At 40.5% G+C, this 20620-nt stretch overlaps 1 protein-coding gene across 4 annotated transcripts in view; it reads left to right on the top strand.

The window, feature by feature from the left end:
- Nucleotides 1-3042, top strand: part of GK (glycerol kinase) — a 34769-nt gene extending 31727 nt beyond the window's left edge. For all 4 annotated transcript variants that reach the window (XM_032678417.1, XM_032678414.1, XM_032678415.1 and 1 more), the window contains one exon: nt 1141-3042. In XM_032678417.1, the coding sequence (XP_032534308.1) occupies nt 1141-1148 (8 nt within the window). In that variant the 3' untranslated portion in view covers nt 1149-3042. The remainder of the gene's footprint in view (nt 1-1140) is intronic.
- Nucleotides 3043-20620: the final 17578 nt, after the last annotated feature.

The following is a 20620-nucleotide window of genomic DNA, read 5'->3' as shown; positions in this document are numbered from 1 at the left end:
GAACTGAATTCATCCTTCATGTGCTGAAACAGCAGTAAGTCTTACAGGGCAACAGTCCTGTTGCTGAATGTGTCTCTCTAGGACAGGCCATGATTTTACAGCTGCTGAAACACGAAGGAAAAATCTGCTGCGCCAGAATAGAGAACACTAACGTGGCAAAACTCCATTTACAGAACTGCTAAGCTGCCTTTTCATGTGGCATCCGATGGCTGAATTTGAAGAACAATACTGTATTCCATTATATCATTTCATAATTCCATCAAAGTCCAGTCAATTACTTGTACCTTATTTTATGATCTTCATTCTTCTCTCCCAGGGGAGAAAGGGTCATTAGTTTGTTTTATTTCACTATTGAAGCAAGCTGTGTATAGCAACTAGAATCCTTATGCTAAGGTTTTGTTGAGTTTTTCACGCTAGTTTTGGAAGTGGACACCTGAGAGATTTCAATACATTTTATAGCTGTACATTTTTTTTGGTGGGATGAGGGTAGAGTTAACTATAAGGATCCTATTTTTTATTAGACTCAAGTTTAAATAAATGCCTTTTCGTACTTAAATTGGCATCTCTCAAGTGAGATATAGTGGGGATTGGTTATATATGGGATCTTATGTGACATCTGGGGTATAAAGTCCTTTGACTTTATTTTCACAGAACGAAATGTCAGTGCTGATAGTAAGACTGTATTCTTCCTGCTTAAGTACCCTGTGGGGGTATTTTTAATATTCTGTTTGTCCTTTTTAATTTCTTGTGTTGTGATAGTTACTGCCAAATTGCATACTGATTTACATATAGGGATAACTATGCAGTTCTGCAAGATAGTTGCAATATTTCCCAAATTTCTGGAAGCTGAGCTCTTATTCAGAAGAAAATAAGCTTAGATTGCCTTTCTTTGATTCTTCTATTTGTTAAAAATTTACCCATCTTAATCGTGTGGTCTCTGCTCTCCTGTTGTCTTCACATCCCACACACTTAAGCGCTGCCTTATCTGGTGTCACAAGACACATCTAATTTATAATTGCAGTAATTGAAAACAAAAGTTGGTTTTACTGAATTCCTCTTACAGCTCAGCTGTGTTATAAAGTATTGTTAACATTTTAGAGTAAACTCTATGTTCCTAATGCATGCTTTTTCTTTTTTAAGATAAATGAGACTACTTAGTGGACATGATGGATGCAGCTGATTTTTTTGTCGCGGTTTGTTTTGTTGTCGGAAGAGATTCTACCATCAACGTGATTATGCTACTTGTGTGGTTCAATATATTCATGAATCCACCTGTCACCAGTCTCTGAGTAACCTTCCAGTGGTGCACTGAAAATTCAGTCTTCAGCCCTTCATTACTCTGTTCCCTTCCCCATCAACTCCAACTGCACTGGAGGCCTTTGCGTGGAGTATCACACGTCATCCTCTAAAATTTCACAAGCCTAAGGTTTGTTTGAGAAAGTGGTATAACAAAAACCTACAATCTGTGAGGTAGCGATGGCAGATGTTTAGCTGCCCTTTTCAGGGGTTTGGTACTTTATGCAACACACTGCAGAAAGTTAATGATGCACTATAGAACTTTGTAAACATCTTACAATTCTTCCTGCTGCTCTGAATTTTCATAGGTCTATGGTTGCCAGAGATGTTTTATTGTAGTGGCCACTGGTCTGAAACACCTTCAGTGGTACAAACCTTTGAAACACTAGCCCAGAATGGCTAACCAGTAGCACACGGTGCCACTGGTTTGGCAATGAATAGGTTGCTGATATGGCCCACAGAGTACTGCTGAAGTGTTCAACCACAAAGTTTAAAAGTTCGGTTTAGCCTCTGCCACATTTACCCATTATAAGTATTTAAGACACAAAGTCATGTAGTTGTACCTTTAAAGAGATGGGAGTAAAGAGGTGTTTTGTTTAAGGCCATGTTTCGTCTTCATCTAGTTTAGAAAGACGAGTTTGACTCAGCATGATACTGACAGGACAGCTGCTTGGTCCTCAGCAACTGGGAACTCTTAAAGCTACTCTGTACAATGCACTTTTCTTGACCAATACTGCACATATTCTGTTGTCCTGCTTAAGGATATTTTAGTGACTATTCGTTATATTTTTGAAAGTTGAAACTAACTTAGTTTTCCTTAAAGAGGGTCCACTCCAAACTAAATATTAGCTCTTTAGTTCTTGATTTCATTTAGTATATCTCAGGGACCACAATCTCCCTTTCAGTTTCCACCTTCATAGTTTTAACAGCAAGTTGTCGCAAAATATGCTGGGACAATCCAAACCCCTGGCTCAGAGGAGTAAGTACTTGGCACCTGAAATGGGCCACTGGAATTCATAATGTGCTTGTCAACTGAGTCACATCCACTTTGAAACACTTTGTTTTCCACGTGTAAGGGAGTGAGACAATAATCTTACCTTCAGCTTTCCTGTTTGTACCAACAGCATCCCGAATGCCAGCCCTATTGGTTAGCTCAGAGAAAAGGTGTTCTTGTATAGTGCCCTTAGATGGGTATGGAATGGTAGCAAGGCTAAATGTGGGAACAACATGGAGAATTTAAAAGGTGTGTTTAAATGCACTAGGAGTTAAAGGGAGCATTTTTGTGTACGTTTGTTCTTAAAAGATTTTTGTTTTTAACAAAGCTTGTTTTTCTTTGTTAAACTATGATTAGAGGCTCAGTTTTTAAAAAAATGTTAAATATATGTGTCTGAAGCAATGGATTGCACAGAAGTTCGGGTCTGTACAATATATTTAATATCAAGTGCATATTAATTGCCTTTTTATTGTCAAGTGCAATGACCTTTGAAAATGTGACTTTTAATTTAGAAGTTAAAGAAGGAACATTTTCGTCCTGTGGTTGCATGTATAACTTCAGCAGAGAGGGAGGATTTTTGTGCATAGGTGAAAATACATCATTCAAATCCTGTCTCTTCTGTAAATACTCATGAGGTGTGACAGCTAAAATTTCTGATGTTTCCAGTTTGTATTGGAGACGTGAGGAGTGAAAAAAGAACATGATCCCATAGAAAAATCTTCATACTTCTTATCTTTACTCTGAGCTGTTGCTGACCCCGCCATACCCCAAGGAAGAGGAGGAACAGCAGCTTGTGGAGCACAGGGGGCAGGGGCAGCACACACCTCAAACACTGGACTCCTGAGTATGATGTCTTGCCAAAATCACTGAAGTGCTGAACCTGGGAACGATTAACGCTGACATGTTGCCTTTGCCCGTGACACATGAAGCAGGGGAGAAGCTCGTACATTACAATTAGGAGAGGGATTTTTTGCTGCTTTTCTGACTTATCTTTTACTGGGAAACACAATTCCTATTAATTTTTCACTGAGTAAAAATCATTATTTTATTTTCAATTGCTGTCGTAAATGTTTTTTAAGAGTTTCACACCACTGTTAACTTTCTACCAACATAGTTGAAATATATTGTAAACTGTCTGTTGGCGGAGAGGGGACAAACTGTTCGAGTTAGCTTTTTGTGAAGCTGTGATTTATTTTTTTCTATAAATTACGAGTTTATAAATTCTTAATTGAGAAATGCATTAACTTGGTATTAAAGTACCATAAATTAATTGATATAAGGTGTTGGTTTACTCTTGCATGTTATCTTTTGGAAATATTGTCATTATCTCTCACAGACATGTGCTTTAACTTACTTAGATGTACAGGTCAAATATATGCAGTACTGCCTTCTGTTTCAGAGATACATTTAGTCTCAAGGACTGGATCAGGAATCACATTTCCTCAAGTCCCTCCATGTTCAGCAAAAAGCAGGAAAATACAAGTAAAACAGAAGGTAGGAACAGAGTACAGGTTTGATCCAAAGCGATGGTGGGGCCAATACACCAAACACTTTTTGGTCTTATCATAGTCTGGCAATTGCTACAGATTCAAAGCTGTTATGAGCTGGAGGGAGAAATGTCCATGAAATGGGGCACCAGCCATAAGGTACATAAGGTGTTTCTGTTATTTTAAGAAAGAGGCATGGGAGTGTATGTGGTGGGTTCATTGAAGGAGTGTGCCTGCCGGATTCTTATTTGTTCTGTCTGTTTGTGGCTTCCAGCTGTCTTCTACACATGTAGTGCTCCATGATTATACAGGGATTTAGCCTTCATTCGTAGTCTGCACAAATCTTTAGTCCCCTATATCGAAATCAGTTGTGTGAGTCAGAAACAACACACATGCACTCTGGAAACAAAAAGGCACTTAAATTTCACATCAGCACCCCAACTTTAAGTAACATGCTATTACTCTTGCTCAATATCAGGCTTCTCCCTTGGCTCGTGAGACTCCAGTGTTTTCCTTTCACATGGCAAAGTACAGCCTTGCCCTTAACTGCCCTGCACCAGAGTGTACTTAAATTCTGTGACTCATCAAGCTGGATTATTATGAGATTAGAACTTTATTAATTTAATTAGTATCAGAAGTTTATAAATAAGTTTTGTTCAGCGAAGGTTAATACAATGTTTAGTCTATTACTTGAACTCTATGTAGTATAAACAAGCTTCTTAATATCCATGTCAGCATCCAAGGTATAATCTTTCCCTCTAAAGAACCCTAGATCTGTATCAAGTGTTGGAATGCTGTCCTATTACAAGCTGCAGCCTGGACCTGGTATGATTTTTTTTTCTTAATTATTATTGACTGGACTTTATAGAAGTAGTACTCATCAGTCCTGGAGATACAGACAGGCAAATGAGTAGCAGTCCTTTAAAGCTGGGAAGTGTCACAGGAACACTGCTGGAATGATTTGTCCAGATGGACCTATGCTGTCCTGAGGGATCTCGCCGGGCTGGAGAAAAGGGCTGGCAGGAACCTGACAGAGCTCAGCAAGGGAAGTGCGAAGTCCCACTCCCGGGAGGAACAAACTCAGGCTCTGAGACATGCCAGGGGCCAACCTGCTGGGAAGCACCTTTGCAGAAAAAGTCCTGGAAATCCTGGTGGACGCCATGTGGAACCATTGTATGCAGCAATCACGACGAAGAAGGCAAACAGCACCTTGGGCTGGATCGTCACCAGCAGGTCAAGGGAGGTGATCCTTCCTCTCTACTCAGCCCTGGTCAGACATACCTGTTGCACAGACAAGTTGTTGATGCCTCATCCCTGGAAGTGTTCAGTGCTATACTGGATGGGGCTGTGAGCAACCTGGTCTAGTGGAAGGTGTCCCTGCCCATGGCAGAAGGGTTGGAACTGGATCATCCTTAAGGTCCCTTCCAGCCGAAACCATTCTATGATTCTGTGATACCTGGAGTGCTGGAACCAGCTCTGGGATTACCAGTGTGAGAGAGACACAGGCATACCTGAGGGATACCTGTGGCAGGCCACAGAGATGGATAAAGCGTTGGAGCATGTGTCATCTGAGAGAAGCTGAGACACCTGGGACCACGCAGCTTGGAGAGAGTTCAGATATAAATTCCTGCCACATACTAAAGGCCATAGAGCCAGACCCTTCTCAGTGGTGCCCACTGACAGGATAAGAGGCAAAGGTCACAAGGAAACACAGGAAACCTCATTCAAACAAAAGAAAACAATGTTTTATTCTGATGGTGATCACACAAGGGAGGAGGTTGCTTTGAAGGGTTGTGGAGTCTCCATCCTCCAAGATACTCCAAAGCCAATGGGACATGGCCCTGGTCTCACTGACCCTGCTCTGAGCAGGGTGTTGTCCCAGACAATCAGAGATGCCCTCCTGCCTTAGTCCATTAGGCCTGGTTAGGTCAGCCACAGCTCATCTCCAGCAAAGGCTCAAGGCTTGAGCTGGCTCGGAATAAATGCCGGGGAAAAGTCCATCCATCCCAGTTTACTGGGACAAAACCAGTTCACTTTGTATGAACCAGTTGTCACCCACTGTTGTATTTCAACATTATTCAGCTGGCATTATTATTCTGTTACCCTGTGTAGGTATTTGCTTTGGAAGAGTCAGGCCTATTGTGTGGGCTGATTATCTGGCTTGGTTTAGTCCTGAGAGACGTTCTTTCAAGCAACTGCAGTGTGAGTTCAAGTGGAATGATTGCTTTGGTCCAGTACCCTATTTTTCATAGGGAATTATACCACCAGGTGGTTCAAAGTAGCCCAAAAGGCAAGCATGGGATAACGTGTTTCCAAAGATAACACAGTTAAATTGCCATTAGCAAAACCTAAAAATATGGGTTCCTTAAATTTTTGTAATAGAAAGACATCAGTTTGGGAGTAATTTTTTCTGTCTGTAGTGTTTATTCTTTAAACCTATGGGCTGCTGGTCTGGGGATTCCTTCTCTGACTGTTGTTCAAAGTACATCCACTTCAGTTGGAAGGATCTCCTGGATTTTCAGCTCTGCAGGGATGAAGCACTCCGAGAAGTGAAGATCCAGCAGCTCTCATGTCCTGATCACCTGACACACTTCTTGGGTCTTGTGCAATTAGCAAAGCTCTTGCAGACAGGATGGCACTGGCCATCAGTTGTCACTGTCTAGAACAAGCATTTTCCCTCCCACCACCAAAGCCATGGCAATTGTATTCTGTTTGTTTTGGTAACAGGAGGGGTTAGTCAGTGTGCTCAACAGCACCCACATCTCCCATGCTACTTCATAAACAGCTTCAGGAGTTTTGAGTATACAATTTCAGCTACTTATTTTTTTGCTAAGTTTTATAACTGCATCTCCATTTTGCAGAACTGACTCTTCAGCAGAAGAAACTGCTTTAACAAGATAAAATGCTTTTAGAGATCTCACAGTACAAGTACTGGAGGCATCAGATATTTCCCAAGTTTTTGTGGATTTGTTTTAAGGAAAAGGAGGAAAGAAGGGGAATCTGGAATGAGTAAGAGCTGTGTCTTCATTGTGAGCAAAATACAAGTTAATAACTTTAATATTGTTCTCAGGTAAACTTCAAGACATGTATTATTAACTCTCTTTAAGACACTCTCAGAAAATAGGTTTGAATCGCCAACACAAACTGATCTTATTTGCACCTTAGTCTTCAACAAGGTGCAAACCACTTCACGTGTAACATGATGCCTCTGTTCTCTGACTCTATAATATATGTCTTAAAGAAAACAAACTGCACCTTGCCTTGCTTTGGATTTCAGCTCATTGACAAACTTCTGACTTGAGTTCGTCGGGGGCTGTTATACCCAGTGACACATTTCAGACCCTTTCTTTGGCTGTTACCAGAATTTTTGTTTGACTGCTCATTTCACACCAACAAATGAGTGCATACAATGCAAGGTTTGCCAAACTTCAGAATGTTAAGTAATGTTAAGTAATGCTAAGCACAGTTCATATTAGTATAATTAATAATTAAATTAAATGAAACATAATCGTGCTGACAGATTTTATTTGCTAATCTTGAAATAGGTTATTTGCTTATTCATGAGGGTGTGAAATACTGGGTCTTGATGTGCAAATGAGCTATGTTGTATATTGGAATATGCAGGTATGGTTTTATTTTTCAATGTGTGAGGTAAGCCCTGAGGAAAGGTAGAAAAAAAAAACATACTTAAATTTTTGCAGTTCAGAACACAGTGTAACGCAATGGTAGATCAATATAACAAGCAACAGGATGGTTAAGGGTCATAAAGTAGGATAATATGGTTTACAGAATATCTTTAAACATCTGAAATTGTTGAAAGATTTCATTATAGCTTCTTTAAAAAGAGGTAAATCAGCTATTCTGACTTGCTTTTCAAAATCTGATGAAACTATCACAGAAGTATTTGGCACAGTATTGTCAAAATGAAAATGTTGAAATCATAATTTAAATATTTATGCAAAACATGAGTCACAGCTCTATACCTTACAATAGAAACAAAGATAACATCAGCATGCAAGCAGCTCACTACACAGTAGATCAGTACTGCCAAACTAGTTTGCAGTTAATGTGGTACTAAACACATATGAGGAAAGAGAGCAAGCTCTTTCAAAATAATAATAAAAAAAAAAAGTGGTGTAATAATTCTTGTTTACAGATATTCCCCTAAGATTGTTAATGTTACAAATTTTCACCTAAAAGTCAGGAAGTTCCAGTACTAAGGTTACACACAGACCTAGTAGTCCATATCTATTAAAGTATAATTAGGTAATTTTTTTCTCTCAATGGATCATCTTGGACACTACCTAGACTTTGAAATGAACTGATGTTCCATAGTGGGGAAAATGTAAGTAAGATCTGTGCATTTTTTGTTTCTCTTTTATTTTGAAGTTAAAGGTTTTGTAGGGCATAAGACATGAGATCTCATTGTTATGGCGCTTGAAATTACACTGAGCTACAACCATTGCACAGACACCTCCAAGGTACCTCTCACTCTCTTCTCTGGCCCTGTAAACAACACAAACACTTCATATCTATATTTATATCCTCAGAAGGCTGCTAACAGTTGTTTATTTTGGAGGGTTTGCTTATCTACTCCCTTACTCTGAGTCTAGACTTGGTGTCAGTTAAAGTATTCCTGTCTCAGAATGGGAACAAGTTGCTGGGGTTTACCCATCTGTCCCCTCACCCTGGAGCAAGTCTAACAGTCTTAGGGCACACATAATCATGCACCTGGATGACAGGCAGTGTCATACTTCAAAGATGCATTTTTCAAACCATATACTCCTTAACCACTTTTATAGTACTAAATCCTGCCTCTTGACAGACAGCCATGTAGTTGCAGCCCAAATGAAACACTAATACAGAGAGATGAGCTAAATAAGAGTTCTGCTGAAGTCCACACATTGGGTGTTTGTTGGGGTTTAGGTAGTACCTTATAGGAGTTCTGATGGGTCTGGCTTACATCATGTCAAGAAGAGAGTACTGCTACTGGAAAACAGCGTTCAGGAGAGGAAAACATGTGTCTGATGCACTGGATACTTGCATTTGTATAAATTCAAATACCCCCTCTCTGTCCCAGCTTCATGCTGAAGCCAGGCCCACACTGAATGCCTTTGCCAGCAGAGCTGTGCTGCCTGTGGCCATAAGGGCACTTTGCTGGGTTGATGACTTTGTGCCTGCACACACCAGACACAGTGGAGGTGCTGCGCTTTCACTGCCTTCATGGGCGCTTAGGTGGGGACAGATCTAAAATCTCTGTATTAGCACAGCAAAATTGCTTTGCTGCTTTCTTGTTTCTCTGCATTAAGAAAGGCTTTTGCAGAGCTCACCTTGGCATTTTGGGCTTGAACTAAACCAGGCTGTTATCAGAGCAATTTCAACAGCAGTTTCAGGGCTTCTAACATAATGCTTCCAACAAATTAGAACAAATACAGTCTATTCCAAAGTAATCTTTCTTCAGTGAAGACAAACTTTCCAATCATATGAGAAAGGAATTAAGAGTTTACAAAAAAAAGCCCCCAGTGACAGTATCACTTCATTTGGATCTGTGCACAAGTAAGATCAATTGATTCCTACAGATTCCTTTGTCCTTGAATTGAGCTTTAGTAGCATCCCATATGGTGGAAATTTTCCTAAGAACAAAAAATAAATCTGTCACTGCTGTCATTTTCTTACCAGACCGGATGTTAAGGAAATGTGGTCCTGACTGTAAATATGAAGCTCCTGTTTAATCAGTCGAATAACTAGACATTCCTGGCCCTATGTCTCATCATTTAGCAAGGCATATTTCATACACAACAGTCATTTGCATATATATTTATTATGTTATTATGTTCATTTTCAACAAACATACATTTGTTTTCCTTCTTTGACATTTTCATCATTTGCTAGTGCCACCTAGGTTAACATTAAATAAATGCCACAAGTCACTTGAGAGAAAACAGTAAATGATAGTGCAGTTTTTAAACAACTGCAATATAAACAGACCAAAACATGTCTATATGATTATGGTAAGTTCTGCTTTAAATCTGAAGCTTTTGACTGATTAAAAGTTTAAAGTATAAATTGCATTTTCTGAACAGAGGAGCTTTCTTAATCACATTTTCCCTTTGTTGAAAAGTACCATCTGTTTATAATTTAAAAAAAGACACTTGTTGAGTGTGTTAATTTCTTAAGGAATCTCAATTCATTTATAATTAAAGGCACTCACTTGGCAGTTTGACAAACAGAAGCCCTTTCTTTATTCAGGAAACAAGCCATGCAGAGGCAGCACACTGAGTCTTGCTCTCTTCCCTTCATGCATCCCATTACAAGCAGATTCTTGCTTCCAATTAAACCTGGGCCACCTTTTTGGACATTAGGATGTCTGCTGGGATTACACTTTGTCCTTGTGTATCTCCTTGTTGGATATGTACCAAAGGAGCGTTTAACACCATGATCAATGGGTGATCAAACAATACCGGCCTTCTGTCAGGAACCTGTGGCTGGATCAGTCAGGTAACAACCTGGCATTGTTCTGGATCCCATTCAGTTGCCTTCTTTCCTTCATTTTTCTTCCCTTTATTCACTATCTGTTTTGATATGGGCACACACTGTGTATTTAAATGGCTCAAAATAAGACTAACCATTTCTTGCTCGACCATTGCTGTGTGGGAAATGTCACTCGTTTATTAATTATTCTGCTGTATTGCCTTTTTTAAAAGTACCTCGTTGTTTATCCCAGTAAAGATGAAAAGGGCAGAGTCCCTTAACCCCGGTCAGCTGTGAGTGTAATCATCCTGTTTGCTGTGCTCACAGCTGCATGGAGATTTAAGCCTAGCTTTGTACCCATCGAGACCAGTAAGCCTCCTGGGCTTCAGTCCATCACCCCTATCAGTGTGTCTGGAAGCCCCTTAGGAGCACAGAGCCAGCCCTGGGAAGCAAAATCATACTTCCCTCTATGTGGTAGCACGAGAAGCCACACACACCAGCTCCAGTGACTCCCTCCAGACACAAGGAAATAAAAATATTCTTGCCTCCATTGCTCATTGCATTCAACAGTTTGGCGTTCTCTTTGCTTCCCCTAAAAACTGAGCACACAAGCTGAAGCCATGTGGTTTCAGTGCCCCAGCAGAGATGACAGGCTATGAATGCCCCTCTCTCTTTCCATTGTCTGAAATCTGACCTTCCAGAGTACAGCAGGAGTCAGATGCCCTGGGAAGCAGCTGGAAGGGAGGCCTGAACTGCCCCCCAGCACCTCCTTGCCCGCAGGGGAACCCCTCCCTACCCCTGGTGTTTGGGATCTCAGCAGTGGGACCAGCAGCTGGCCCTAAACTCACGCCCAATGTGCAGCACGAGATGGTACTTTTGTAGGGACTTCAGAGACTTTGAGGAATAATTTTGCACCATGCTCACAAGTTCACCTGGGGTCACACCAGGAGTCTGGGATGCTTTTGCTCAGGGCTGTCGCTGCAGGACCTAGACGGACACATGCAGTTTGATCAAATTCCAACTCCTTAACCAGGATGGCAGTCGTGGTCAGCTCCCACTCAGCCATTCACTTCATGTCAGATTTGCCCAGGGGACATTTAGAAATCTGCCAGGAACCTTGAAAAAAAATAAAACCAATTTAAAAATCCAGAATACTGCAATTGCACGTGTTTATCAAGTTTCTCAATTAAATTGTGTAAAGGAAGTGGACTTAAAACACTACAAAAGTTTTAATTAAAATTTATTTCAGTATGTAGAAGGAACCCACCAACTTTTATAATTAAATCTTGGCAAAAGGGTTTTAATGGAAAATGCCAGTGCACAAATTGCAGTAATTCTGTAAAGCTACTCAATACGTCTTTCTCTGCTGCTGTCCTGATGGAGTAGGAAGGAGAATTAAAAAACCGTGCCAAAACCTCTCTGCACAAGAGTGGATATTACTCACTTCAAATTCTTTCCTGTTTAATAGAATGCATTAGCTTAACTTTCAGAGGGAGGAAAGTAATATTCTCAGTGGTGAAAAACAGCTGGGTATCATTAACAGCTTCAAAGGGGAGGTGGTGCTTTCATCAACTCCATTTTGCTTCCCTCCCTCCTCCCTTCTGCCCCCTTTTCAGAACCATAGCTGTCTTTTCCCTGTTCCCACTTAACTGACTCCCAATTACAGCTTTCTGGGAAAATGTAGCTGGATTTTTTGAGATTTCCTTCCATATTTTGACAAGCAAGGCACTGGTGTGCAATGTTCAACAAATTTTCTTTTCCTTTGAATTATGTTCCTTTCCTTTGTCTGAACCACCTGGGCAAAAAACAAGACACTTAGAGAAGCCACCCTACACCCTGTGTGCCCAAGCCCCCTTTCTCCTGGCTCCTCCACAAGTGGAGATGCAATTTTGATATCAAAAGGACGTACAACTTTTATTACGTTCCCTCCTTTTTCCATACACAGCTCTTGTCTCCACAACCGTGGCTGCCGCACGCTGTGCATTCTGCTCTGGAGAGCCCCTGTTCTCCCCTTGACCTTCTGGAGCAGAAGGCAGGCTGTGTGCTGCCCTGGCTCTGCCACATCCAAGCTGTCAAAGCTGCATATTTTGAAAAATAATCTGATTTTTAGGGTACCTATGAGAAGATGGTGGTGGCCAAGCACATTAAAATTTCACAAAAGGCTTGTTTTTCTGCAAGTGCACTCGGACCTCCACCCAGACCAAATACCACTGGTCTCTCACTGGTCACCATTGGTCTCATCCCTTGGCATAACGTGGCGGAAGTTGTCTGGCACTGCTCTGGGAAGTACACACGCAGCACCTGACCAAGGGCCTGGAGTACATATTTATTAGGTTTAACCCCCTGCTGGTCTGTGATATGTCACTGATAGGGCAGGCAGAAACTGGGGATCAGGGGATAATGGTGCCCTGGGGATAATGCCCTCCGCAGTGACAGCCCCTCACGGGCTCACCAGGTTGCAGATAAAGTGTTGCACTGGGTTTATTTACAGACACAGCAGGGAAAGGGAAGAAGCAGCTCCCCATTTAACATGCTGGGTTTAACAATCCATCTCTAATGCTTCCTATGTAATGCACACTTCATACAACACTGGCATCATTTCTTTCTAGGCAAAGAACCTGACAATGCAATTAGCTCTGTCTTGGGTGGAGAGGGCAGGTGTGACGAGGTGGGTGGCCACCCACATCCAGCTTCTGCAGGGACCATGGCACACTGACAGCTGCCCTCCAGTCCAGACCCTTCTTCCTTGCTTTTTCACTCAGTCTCAAGAATGGTCAAAAAAACCCCAGCAAATCCAAGGGGACATTTTCCTCTTCTTAGTCCAAATCTTCCCCTCTGTGCTGTGTCGGCAGGAGGAAGGACAAATAGAAATGGTTTTTATGTGGTCTAGCTTTTCTCCCTACTGCTTTTCTGTTGTTGTCTTTGCAGACAAAGAAATTTTGGTGGTTTCTGAGAAATAAGAAAGGCTCTGCCTTTTGCAACTGCTGCTGCCTGTTGCTTTCCCCAGGAAAGGGATGTTGGCAAGCCAAGAGGAATTTATTTGGGGCAGTCCAGTAGCTGAAGATCAGATTTTGCAGGATTAGCTCCAGTCAGAGACAAAGTGCCATCATTAAGGATATGTCTGGAAAAGGTCACTAAACAGAATTGTTAACCTGTTTCTCTTTCTTCCCTCATATGGCCAGGATCCAGTGTTATCTGAATATTACTGTACCCAGTGTTATATCGAAGATGAAACTCCCTGTTCTCCCATACTCCATCACCCAATGCACATATTTTTCTCCTGATTCCTGCTTATCCATTTGGCAATACAAGACTCTGCTCTTTATTCATGCATTACGAAATGCCCCAGTGGCACTTCTGGATGGTCAATAAATGAGTTACAGCCAGTGGCATTTGATTACTTACATCTATACTCAAACAGGTTTCAGTGATTCAGCCGTGGGTCTGTGGTGGAAGGTAAAGCTCTTCATTAGTAAACTGCTCTTCCCAGAGCGTCAGGGGTGGATGTTTTTCACTGCCACCAGCCCTCCTGTTACTCCCATCTTTTTAACACATTTTAACACACTGCCCCAGGGATGGTGTGTTTACCAAATGAGGAAAGTGCACATCCTAAGAAGCACAGGCAATAATCAGGATTTATCCCCTTCCTGCAGGAGACTACAGCTGGTTTCACAGCCACTGGTTTTTTGCTTTTCTACTTTCTCCCTCCCTGGGGATCACTTTTCCACCTAATGGGATTGCCATTGTTAACTTTAATTATTTTAATACAAGTTTCTCTATGCTTAGAGCCCTGAATTAAAAATATTAATTGCAGGTATGGTTGTGTGTATATATATATATATGCATATTTTAAAGCTTCTGGTTTTCATCTCTTCTTAAGCTCAAGGAGAAGATAAAAATAATTATTTTCTTCAAATCATGTAATGTTTGAGTCGTTGGATTTGGCAGTATGTTTATGTCCTCTAATTGGAGTTTGGAAGACAACTCTCATATAGGTCTGTTGGGTCTACTAGAGATTACACATTTTTTTTTTCCCTGTGATGCAGAGTAGTGTGAGTACATCAGGATTATTCCACTTGAAGTTAATTATTTTTCCATTACCTCCCTTTGTGAAGTGTTAAAAGAGAAACTTACACTATAGGGCTTCATACATTTATATGTCAAATACCTCATTTTTATTTTTTACTCCCTTTTTTAAATGAAATGGTATTTTCTGCTTTTTAGGATTTGATCTGTAACATGACAAATCATTGTCTTAATTGTAGTTTGATATTTTTTTCTGATGGGGGCACAGGAAAGTGAATATGGCAGTTTCATTATTAGAATGCAAGGTCACAAACTATTCTAAAATCAAAATGTGAGTAGGTGGATGAATATATAAAATCCTTGTAATTATTGTGCTTTCCAGACTGCATGGTGGAATTTGTATTATTTATATTCTGTCACAGATCTATTACACATTAACTGTGATGAGCCATCAGCTCCAGATCAAGTTTTGACCCCGTGTGTTTGTTTCCTTGCGTGATCATTTTAGTTTCAAAATAACCTTCATTCTCTTTCTGCTGCTCCTGACAGGGGTAATGAGCAGAGTTTGTATGAAATACCCCAAAGGCAGTTAAAACCCCAGAATTTAATTGCTGGTGAAAAACTACTTGTGCTGGAAACATTTCTATTCCAAGCCCTGATTAGTCATTGAAAATCACCCAAGTGATGAGTAGCTCCTCATGATAAACATTTTGTAGTGGGCTGTTGATTGAGTCTCTAACTGTCTTTGGGGTTTGCTCAGGTCTTCTTTGCTAGTTTATAATGTTTTCAAACACTGAAATTTCATTGGAGAGAGTAGGAATAAGTGAAGAAGGTTCGGGGCTGTGGGCACATCCCTAGATGTTGACTGGACCATGACTAGATCTAATGAGATGTTTACTCCAGCAGTTACCAAGACTACCAAGGGAGGACAGGATGCTTTCTCCTTATTTTCATCAATAGTAGGACCGGCTTGGCAGTGCCCAAGGACATCTTTTTTATCCTTCCCATAACTAAAAAATAATGGAAATAGAAGTGACAAGGCTATCCATTGGGGGTTTAGTAGCTCAAGGGAAGCTGTTGCCAGTGGCCACAGGCACAAGATCTGCTGTGTGGCTTTTGCCCAGCACACAGGTCACTCCCGGGCTGCTGGGACCTGGCATGACTGATTCCATTGGCACTTCCCACTGCCTGGCATCCTACAGGCTCCATCAGGCTGAAGAGAGCAGGCTGTGGGGGTGTCACTGGTGTGTGTGCACACCCTGTTTCACCATTTGCTTTAGAAGTCTTGGCAAAGCAGAGTTGAAGGCTGCTGGGGAGAATAAGGTGATGGTTTGATGACTATGAAATGAAGAAGCCATCAGTCCCTCTCTCCAGTTACCCTTTCTGCCTGACATGGACCTCTCCCAGCAGCAGTGCACACAGGATTTACCCTGCTCCTGCCTGAGCACAAACCTCACAAAATTGCTACAAATTCTGCACGTATCGGGCAATACTTTTATTCTTGTATTAACTTGCACAGGGAAAATGTTTGCTTGCTGTGTTCTTAGTAAATGCTGCGTGAAGGATTGGTACTTTGATTTTAAGAAAAGGAAAGGTACTGGCATTTCATCATGGAGAAGGATCAGGGAGACCTCTGTGTGGCCTTCCGGTACCTTCAGTGGGCTTTGAAAATAGAGGGAGAGGGATTTTTTTATACAGGCAGTAGTGACAGGACAAGGAGCAATGGTTTTAAACTGAAAGAGAGCAGGTTTAGGTTAGATATTAGGAATAAACTCTTTACTCAGAGGGTGGCAAGGCACTGGAACAGGTTGCCAAGAGGAGTTATGGATGTCCCATCCCTGGAAGTGTTCAAGGCCAGGTTGGATGGGGCCCTGAGCAACCTGGTCCTAGTGAGTGACATCCCTGCCCATGGCAGGGGGAGTTGGAACAGGATGATCTTTAAGGTCCCTTCTAACTCAAACCATTCTACAATTCTATTACTTTAAATTCTACAAGATACATCAACACTTTCCTGATAATATTTAGGCTCCTTTCACCCAGCACTGAAACATGGCTGAGTTTTGCTGTGGAGTGCAGCTGGAGTTTAAAGCAAATGTATCAGTTTGCTGGTATCTGCTACTGAATCTCTATTTGAAATTGAAGGGAGAGTATAGGTCAGTGTGCTGGGATATCAGCAAATGTGGTACCTCTCATTTGTAATAGGTACAGACCTTTGACATGAACTTTTGGAACTTTCATATAAATCCAAAAATGTATGTGTGGAGTGCAAAATACAGCCTGTGCTTTAAGTTGATTTTTGTCTACGTAAGCTGACTTTTGTGTAAGTATTTAAAGGGTGAAGTGTCAAAACTAGAGCAAATATCATAATATGCCTTTCTGAGTTGTGAATCCCTGGCACCTTGATTTTGCAACTAAACAAAACTATTGCTGCCATTTGGTAGCTTAAGAGCCTTGTAACAAAACAATGAAGAAAGAGTTATCTCTATTTTATTTATAGTTGAACCATGATTTAAGAAAAATAAATATTTGTAAACCAAAAAATGTCTAGTCATTACTTTTGTTGCATTTCCTCTTGTGCTTTTCCCATCTTTTAGTTGAAGGACAGGAAAGGATTTTAGTTTCCCCTGATGGAGGATTTTTTGTCTTTCAGAACAGGCAAATGAAAAAAATGGTACCCAGATCAAAGTGTTGGATGTAATAGCTCTGATCCAGGGAAATGTCTTTGTTCAGAGAAGGTTTTTAACTGTATTTCAGTGAGAAAGAAGTAGGTGTGTTCTGTGTTTCCAGAATAAAAAACCAGCTTTGACCAATTTGCAGCCTTAGTCCTTCTCCCCAGGAGGGAGAGGAGGTCTGGGTCCCTTGATGAAGGAGAACAATGAATATGCAGATCCAGTACAGCAGTCTCCTAAAGGATTGTCCTTTTAGGAAACTTAGTAAAATGAACAGAAGAAATTGAAATAAGGGAAATCTTGGTTTGTATCTCACATCACAGACTTTGAAATACAGGGTGCCTGAACCAAAGTGAAACCACTAAATGTAGGGGCAGGATAGCAACGCTGGATTAAGAATTTTTCAGTGGAAAAAAAAAGAAGTTAGAAAAAGTAATAAATGTTTCATTGTCTTTAATTCTAACAGGAGCTGAGTCAATAATGGGAAAGGTACCAAAAATTTCTGTACATCAGTATTGATTTTTATGTTATATTTATCCTTTGAAAGTCACTAGCAGGTCATTACTGAATCGGATAGAAGAGCCTTTTACCAGCCTCAAGGTATTTGTTACTCAAGGTTACAGTGACCCTTTATTTTTGGAAAACCATTAGTTCCACATAGTATGCAAGGAAGAACAGTCCCAGCTGTCAGACAACAAACCTGAAGTCTCTGTTGCTGCCTGTGAGGGTTCATACCTCATCCCTTATGTTTGGAAAGAAGGAGTTTATTTTTCTAGCCTAACAAATAATTTATAAAGTTTGGCTTTTCAGTTAATCATTACTCAGCATTGTACCATTAGCTGATTTGTGACCCTCAGTATTACGATTTTCTGTTAAACCTGTGGGATTTACAGGTTGGACCCCTGTATAAATAAATTCTGGACTAACCAAGATTCTGTAAAAGAAAACAAACACCAGATCAATGCCTAAAAATTCCCCCCTCCCCTGAGGACACTTGACAACCTCTGTATTTGTGTGCGTGTTTTCAGGGCTTGGGCCGTTCACTCCCGAGTTTCCCACACAGACCCTCCAGCCAAAGGACAACGTGCAGCCCTGTTGTAGCAGCAGTAGCCAAAATTCCCACTGTGTAATGCTTATTTTATAACTTATCTATATGAGATTGCCAGCCAGCCTTCTGTTTAATTACAGTTTAAATTTAAATGCATGCTTTTACAGTCAGAAATTTCTCTATCCTTTTTCTCTTTCAATATCTCATTTCAGTGCCAGTTTTTCATTTCCCCCTCTGCTTGATAACTACACTTTCTCTTAGAGTTAGCTCTTTTTTTAATTCTGTTGCTTCATGAAGAAGATTTCTTCTTTGAATACTAAACATACAGTAGGACATAAAGAACCAGGAAACCCCCAAGTTAATCCTTCTATCTAGTTATGCTTTACAGCTTCATTTCAGTTTTTCCTTTACCAGCATCATAATAAACTGCTCCAGGTAACCCTTTTTCCTCAACAGAAATCAAATGCTTTTGTTGGGGTAAAAAAGGGAATTGTTCAGGGAATTTTAAATTAAAGCCTTGACATTTCATAATAAATTTACTAGAAATGCTGACTGTGAATGAGATTAAGGGGAACGTGCCAGGAAGGGCTGTGCAAACCCCTGACACTGCCTGGCTTCATCCAGTGAGGTACCAGTAAATAGCTCCACCTGGATCCTGTGCATAAAGCAAGACTAAATTGGCTAAATTAATTCTGTGTTGTTTTGGGGAGCTGTGAAGATTGGGGGGGGGGGGGGGAAGCAAACCCCAAACCCCCCTGCCACCAGTGGTTTATTCCTCATTGATTCTCCTTTTTAGCAGGTAAAAGACAATCAGGATGTTAAAAATAGCATGGTATTTATAATTTATTCAGTTGTTTTTCTTTCAGGTTTTGGTGACCCAGTTAATAGATGTGGTGTTCAGGCTTTCTTTGAAGAAAAATAATTTCAAACTTTTCCTGCAGTTAGGGATTTTTTGACAAGGACTTTGTGCTGAGTGTCTGCTTCAATAATTCTGTAAACTGCAGTAAAAGAGAGTTACACTGAACCTGAAACTCAACTGCAGCATCTTTTATATTCTTCCAGTGTGTGATGTCTGCAATTTACATAGAATCTGCTGTGAAGCTTTTTTTCCTCTTTGTGAAAAAAAAAATGTTTCTTTTGGTCTTTTAATCAGAGAACTCTTTGCTGTTTCTTATGTAAATTGATGGGGTTTGCCAGACAGAATGGGAAAAATTTAATTTGTACAGTTTCATTTCTTCTCAGTTTTGAAGGATGTGATTATTTCTGTTTATCTTTTCTGAAGATTGTAGGTCTTCAGGCAGGGATCTTTAAACAGTAATTATTGCTGTCAGAAGGAAAGGGAGAATAAATGGACTGCTAGGTATTTGCTATTACCTTTGAGGATATTCAGCCTTGTTCTAAATGCCTTGTCATTATGTTTACAAGATAAAGTAACCTCTGTGTTTTGGCACCAAATTCTGCTGCCTTTCTTAATGTACATAGTCTGAGCTGCCAAAACAAGGACCAAATAGATTGAAAAGGATGCACTGAGATCTGTGGAACACATGGACAAAAAAATGCTTTTTCTTATTGAACAGAGAACTGAGCACATGAACCAAAGAGACTTTTTCTATTAATACTCTTCACTAAGTTCCCATTATTGCAAAGGTGTTTTAGTGCTGAAAATCAGAAATTGCACTAATATTAGAGCTGCTTTATTCCATATTTTCCTGTGAAATAAAATTGACTTCTATAAACAGATAAAACTGCATGTTCCAGGCTAATACCTTTTTACTCTACGTTGTAATGTCTGTAAGTACCACAGTTCAGATGTTTCAAGAACCCACATCAAACACTGAATGCTGGACACCACGGATATTGAATTCTCCTAAATATTCCTGTAAAGTACATTAAGAGAGGGTGTACAAGTATGGGGTGAGCAGTGACACTTTGCTGCTGGCAGAGGATGTTGGCTTCAATGCTTCCTCTTGGGAAGGAATTCTTTACTGTGCAGGAGGTGAGACACTGGAACAGGCTGACAGAGAAGTTGTGGATTCCCCATTCCTGGAAGTGTCCAAGGCCAGGCTCAATGAGGCTTTGAGCAACCTGGTCCTAGAGAAAAGTACTCCTGCACACAGCAGGGTCGTTGGAACTAGATGATTTTTAAGGTCCCTTCCAACCCCCAGAATCATCCTGTGATTCTATGATTCCCTGGTCACAAAACTTGGAGTGGTAATAGGGAAAAGCCCAGCTTTGGCTACATTTTTGTATAATTCATAAGATGCTGATTTTTCAATATAACTGAGAAAGATATTATAATGTTCAGTAATTTTGAAGTTTGGCAATACAAGAAAAAATAAATTAGTATAATTGGAACAAAACAGAAAGCTAAAAACAGTGAGGTTCAGACTGATAAACCTTGGTTAGGCCTTCCAAATAAATGGGTAAGAAAATCTTTTTGTAACTGTGCTTTCATATAACTGTGGTGCATGATCAGTATTGTGCCTCTCTAATGTTGTCAAGTTGAGAGGAAGATGCTTGTATTTCAAATTTCCTTACTCTCTTCTTTTTGAGAGGAGTGGCTTGAACCATGAAGGACAACCACTACCAGCAAAATGTTAGTTGCAATGTCTTGAATACAGTATTTCAT

The sequence above is a fragment of the Chiroxiphia lanceolata genome, chromosome 2 (genome assembly GCF_009829145.1).
Source record: "Chiroxiphia lanceolata isolate bChiLan1 chromosome 2, bChiLan1.pri, whole genome shotgun sequence".
Lineage (NCBI taxonomy): Eukaryota > Metazoa > Chordata > Aves > Passeriformes > Pipridae > Chiroxiphia > Chiroxiphia lanceolata.
This window is presented reverse-complemented; position numbering and strand designations above follow the sequence as displayed.